General features: G+C 49.2%; 1 protein-coding gene across 2 annotated transcripts in view; it reads left to right on the forward strand.

Annotated features, from left to right (window-relative positions):
• The window catches only part of SLC38A1 (solute carrier family 38 member 1), an 89,284-nt gene extending 83,297 nt beyond the window's left edge, over window positions 1-5,987 (forward strand). For both annotated transcript variants that reach the window (XM_045287337.1, XM_045287338.1), the window contains 3 exons: window positions 3,327-3,468; window positions 3,563-3,660; window positions 5,579-5,987. In XM_045287337.1, coding sequence (XP_045143272.1) covers window positions 3,327-3,468; window positions 3,563-3,660; window positions 5,579-5,680 — 342 coding nt within the window. In that variant the 3' untranslated portion in view covers window positions 5,681-5,987. The remainder of the gene's footprint in view (window positions 1-3,326; window positions 3,469-3,562; window positions 3,661-5,578) is intronic.
• The last annotated feature ends 6 nt before the right edge of the window (window positions 5,988-5,993 follow it).

The following is a 5,993-nucleotide window of genomic DNA, read 5'->3' on the forward strand; positions in this document are numbered from 1 at the left end:
ACCCAGCGGACAGGCAGTGGGATCAGCAAATGAACGTAGCTGTGGTACTTATTTGTTTTAGAAGCCTTCATACCAGGTGTGTTAGACTGGGTTGACGAGAGAAACAAATGCAGAGACACTCATAGGTGTGTAAAAGAGAGCTTGATATTAAAGAGCAATTGAATATTGAGCAAACGTCCCCGTCCAGATCAAGTCCATAAGTCCTATATTGGCCTCTAAGTCCCAGTACTAGTCCAAAAATCCTTCTTTAAACTCACACAGTCACATGCAATGATGCCAAATGCAGGAAGATCACAGGCAGGTGGGTGCAAAGTCTTGTGGATCCAAAGACAGTTGAAACATCTCAGCTCTGATGTGAGTCTCCACGTGGCTCCGCCAGCTCTCTTAAGTGTGGCTCTTCAACAGGAAGGTGAACCAGAAAGAGAGAGGCTGGATTCTCGCAGGAATCAGCAAGTCTCTGCATGGCTTCTCAACAGGAAAACAAAAGCAGAGAGAGAGAGAAGTTTCCCAGAATCCTCATGAGAAGGCCATGCCCACAAGGAGGCATCATCAGGCTGTGACCTGATTGATAGGCTAGAGTCCACCCCTTCACTCTTAATACTTTCAAGTTTACACAAGGTTATGTAACTATCACACTAGTCTACTCCCAAGCAGGAGTCTTGGTGGCACAGTAGTTAAGAATTAGGCTGCTTGTGTGATCATGAGTTGTTGAGGGGATCAGGTATCAGGCATCAGAAGACCCCAAACAAACAATCATATCTATGCAAACGAGGGAGGCTGGAGTAGAGACCCAAAGCCCATCTATAGACAATTGGACATCCCCTCAGAGAAGGGTCACAAGGAAGGGATAAGCCAGCCAAGGTGCAGTATAGCACTGATGAAACACACAACATTCCTCTAGTTTTTTAATGCTTCTTCCTCCCACTATCATGACCCCTGTCTGCCTTACAAATCCAGCTAGATCAGCGCATGTACATTGGTACAGATAAGTGCTCTTGACACACGGAATCCAGGACAGATAACCCCCTCAGGAACATTAATGGCAGTAGTAATGCCAGGTGGGGTGGAAAGGGGGAACCAATCGCAATGATTGGCGTGTTAATCCCACCCCTCCAAGAGGAACAAACAACAGGAATGTGGGTCAAGTGAGACAGCAGGTGATGTAAGACAAAAAGAATAATAACTTAGTAAGGGGTCACGAGGGTGGAAGAGAGGGAATAAAGAGGAGCTGGTACCAAGGGCTCAAGTAGAAAGAAACTTTTGAAAAGGATGATGGCAACATATGTACAAATGTGCTTGATACAATGGATGGATGGATGGAAGGATGGATGGATGGTTAGAGAGCTGTAAGAGCTCCCAATAAAATGATTAATAATAATAATAAAAAGAGTTAGGCTGCTCACCTCAAGGTCAGCAGCTCAAAACCATCAACTACTCCTTGGGAAAGACGGAACTTTTTACGCCCTTCAATAGATGGTCTCAGTAACTCACAGGGACAGGTCTACTCAGACCTCCAGGGTCATTGTGGGTTGGAGTCGAATCGGTGGCGTGAGTTATGAATAATCCAAAGGAGGTGGAGTTGCCTCAAATGCCCAACGTTTCCAAGATGTTAGAGCACTCCGTTTCCCTGGATGTTAACCTCTCCTCCCCTAAGCACATCCCAGCATGCCCCTGGGTTCTGCAGTTCACTGCAGCATCTCACAGACTCTCAGAGCTTTAAGGAAATAGCTCATGTGGTTGTGGGGGGTCCTGAGTCCCAGATCCCAAGTTCAAATGTGTGTCTGGAGGATCCTCGTCACCCACAGAGCTGTGGAGCTGGTGAAACTGTTGGGTGATAGACCACAACGCGAGAACCAGAGGTCAGGCAAGGTGAATTAGTCTAGGTACTTTGGAGAAACAAATCCACAGCAACTCATGTGTAAGAGAGAGTTTTATGTAAAGAAAAGGTGCATCATGAAAACATCCCAACCCAATGCTGCCCAAGCCCACAAGTCCAACATGAACCCATTAACCCAACACCAGTCCACAAAGTCCTCCACCTCACAAAACAAGGGCAATGATACTGACTGCAGGATGAAAGCTGAGTCAGTAAACGAATAAGCATCTCAGCACTAGCAGGGGTCTCCACACGGCTGCTCCAGCACCCAGGGCTGCATCGGGATAGATCCATGTGGCTTCTCCTTGGGGATGTCTTGTAGGAAATCAATCTTGCAAGCTGAAGCAGGGAACTGCTAAGGCAGCTGCACCTAGTGCGACCATCACTAAACAAGAGACCCGAGAACTAGAAAGGCGAAGCTTCACCACCCATTTATCCCTCCGCCTTTCAATTAGCCCCACATGTGATTATCGGCCAGGCTGGCACAATTAACTAACTCACAAGGCGAGGCAAATGCAGGGTCCAGAGACAGAAAGCAAAAGTGCCAGAAGGCAGTAGGTCTTCCTGCTTCTGCCGATGCTCCTTCAGGAAGCAGAGGTCACAGAAGGGATGGCTTTGATGGAAGTGCGGTTTGGGGCTTTCAGCAGACTGTCCCACCAAGGAAACTAATGGGGGTGACTTGAGTCGCACACTCCGGTAGGATGGAGACGCCGGCTTCATCCCACCTTCTACTCAATCCTGTCCATAACAGAAATGAGACTACAGCCACCCGTCTAGAAGCTAGAATACAAAATGCACTGCAGAAGGGATTGCACCTCTAGGGACATATTAAGTAACTGAATCGGTAGCATCTCAGTAGCCTATGGTGGAGTGACCCTGGTTGGCACAATTAACATGCTCAACTACTAACTAAATGGTTACAGGTTCAAGTCTATTCAGCGGCACCTCAGAAGAAAGGCGTGGTGGTCTAACTCCCCCAAATCAGCTATTGAAATCCCAGTGGAGCACAGTTCTACTCTGACCCCCACGAGTCCACCCTGAGTTGGCATCACCTCAATCGAAACTTGATTTTATGATGGGATGAGGTTTAATTCTAATGAATCAGTTTCTCTCTTTTATAGGGAACTCCAGATAGAATACATGAATCTAAATCATACCTGAGAGGAAATGCCGAGCATTCAGAAAAGGACAATAAGTCTTAGGCAAAACAAACATCCATCTTCCCTACGGCCCACGCGCCACAAAACAACACCCAAAACCGATCCCTTCGTAAATAAAAATGCTTTCCCATCTTAAGCCAACCCTTTCTCCTTCCCCAACTGTTCAGGTGTCTGTCAATTCACTGGGCATTAGAGACTCTTTGACAAATTGTGACGCCCCAATGAATCAGTGGCTCTCTGGGGAACGGGAAGGTTTGGCCTGACGGAGTCTTTATGTTCTGCTCCGGCAGGTTCGTTCGTCTTTGTTTGAACTGGCCAAGAAAACGAAGTTTAACTTATGCCAGCACATCGTGGTCACCTTGGTCCTCCTGGTCATCGTCAACTTGTTGGTCATCTTCATACCCTACATGGAGGACATCTTCGGCGTCGTGGGTCTGTGTGGCACCCCTTAGTCCTCTGCAGCGGTCTAGACAGCTAAAAGGTCGATCACAGCCCACACTTGATGTCTTTGTTTCTTTTTTAACAGGAGTAACGTCTGCTAATATGCTGATTTTCATCCTCCCTTCATCTCTCTACCTAAAAATTACAAACCAGGATGGAGACAAGGGAACTCAGAGAATTTGGGTAGGTCTGATGCCAGCCCCTCTAATGTTTTATATTCGCTTTGCACTCGCACTTACCCGGTCAAGAGGCAAGTCATCTACCATCAAATACCACTTTCAGTTGCCTCTACGTGAGCCCTGCTGGTTTTCCCATCTGGGAGAGTCAGAATGTCACTCGAGGGTCGTCTCCACTCCCTGAAAAGACCTTTTTCAGTTGTGTTCTCCTTGTGCCTCAGCATTTGCTGAGTGAGGGCAGGGCCGGGGGAGGATCACCCAGATCCCTGGTGTCCCCATAGGGAGGGGCCTTGGCTGGCACAGGTGGTTTGCCCTTGGCTATCTATAAGTAAAAGGGTAGCTGTTGGAACCCACCCAACAGCACAGTGGAAGAAAGGCCTGGCTATCTGTGTTTGTAAAGACCACGGCCCTGAAACCCTTCGGGGCACACGGAGTTGCCCTGAGCCAGAGTGAGCGAGATGAGAATGGGGCTGGTTCTGGTGTTACCTCTGTAGGACAATCCCTTGTCTTCAGCAAGTTTCCAAGTGGAGAGGGACGCAAAGATTTTGCAGAGTCAGCTGTTTCTTTGTAATTCATTATGCCATCCCTACCTAGCCCAGGGGACATGCAAGGTCCTAATCAAAGTGGCTGTGTTTGGGCACAAAGGCTTAGTTGCTGCAGCCCTGGATGCAGAAACTGCCGCTCTGGCTACGTTGGGATCCTGGTTCCTACGTCTGATGAAGTTATAGGGCATCTGGCAGACAGTGAGGAGGCAGGGAGTGGTTGCAACATGAGTACCTTCTGGGGCCTTGTGATGTTTAGCCTCAGAGAAGGCGTCTCAGCTGCCCTTCCAGATCATGTAAAGCCCCGCAATGACCTATGTGGACCTAGCCACAGGCACGTGAATGTACCGGAAGGGCACCTCATTCCTCAAACCGCATGACCCATGACGTCATGACTCCCCAATCCTTCTAACCCTAACCAGTCCGGGCTTCAGAGAGCAGAGAGGAGAAGGAGCGGTCACTGGCACAGAAGGACATGTCCTCGGATTAAAGCTAGCTCTGGCAGAGGCCTGGTGCGGTGAATTCTCTGGGCCTCTTCACCCCTGCACCTGTAATAAAGCTGGTTAAAAAAAAAAACAACCCCCCAAAACTCCCTGCCTTAGAGTCAATTTCAACCCATAGCAAGCTGGAAGGACAGAAGACAGCTGGTAGCAGGGTTTGCCGCACAGGCTTTGCCTGTGTGGGGACCCAGTGGGAGTTACCCAGGACCCACCAGTTAAGATTGTGTGTCCTCTCAGCACCCCATCTGTCTCCTCCTTAGCGATGGGTCCCTCCCATCCAGTACCCAAGGTGCTCCCATGGCTTCACCCTTGAGCTTCACGCGCATTCTCAGAGGCAAGTTTAATATCGGGGGCTCCCCATGCTGCGTTTAGTCTTCAAGCACCACCCCTTCAGGGAACTTAGCTTCTGAAGCCTAGTTCCTATTTCGTTTGATCAACTCTGCTTTGCTCATAAGTGCAATGTGTTGTGTGTCCACCCCCCGCCCCCCATACACACACTTTTTCAAACAGAAATGCTTATCTGCCAGCAATAACCTAGTTTGCAGGTAACGAGTGATGAAATCGCCATTGCTTTGTTTTAAACGGCAGCCCAAGTTTTAAAGCAGCCATCCCGCCGCGCTCCGCTGTAGAACCGTCCCCCGGGAGTGACCAGGAAGCTCGGGAACAGGAGGTAGAGGCTCACGCGGCCTCGCTTGGGTTTCTTGCGTGACCATCGCATAGAGTCAATGTTGCATAATCTAGGGGGACTCTCACCGTTCCCAAGCACTCCAACTGTCAGGACGCGAAAGGCGAGGCACTCGAGCATTTCTGTGCCTCCCCCTCACATCGTCGGTGTGGGACCTGGTGTGCTTCCCCGAGACTGACCCGGGCCTTTCTGTTCCAGGCTGCCCTTTTCTTGAGCCTGGGCGTGTTGTTTGCGCTGGTCAGCATTCCGTTGGTCATCTATGACTGGGCCTGCTCGTCGGGCAGAGGCAAAGGCCACTGAGGCCAGCCCTGAAGAGGAAGCCCTCCGGTCCGCTGCTCAGTCGCACCGCATCAGCACCCAGCAGCCACCCTCATCACGTCTTTTGCGAGTTTACAGAAGCCAAGAGAAATCCACAAGATCCGTACAACTGAACAACGCTTTGGATTTTTAAAAAGGATCAGAAAGGAAAAACAAACACCAACAACAAAACAGGGAACTGTTTCCATAATGATTCATGTCCCTTTGAGATGTGGGATCGATTGAAGGTTTTTTGTTTTGTTTTGGTTTTTATTCTCTCCAAATTTCATGCACTCGTGTTTCTGCGGACTTGTCA

The sequence above is a fragment of the Echinops telfairi genome, unplaced genomic scaffold, assembly GCF_000313985.2.
Source record: "Echinops telfairi isolate 266 unplaced genomic scaffold, ASM31398v2 ScPeMD7_12;HRSCAF=54, whole genome shotgun sequence".
In the NCBI taxonomy this organism is placed as follows: Eukaryota; Metazoa; Chordata; class Mammalia; order Afrosoricida; family Tenrecidae; genus Echinops; species Echinops telfairi.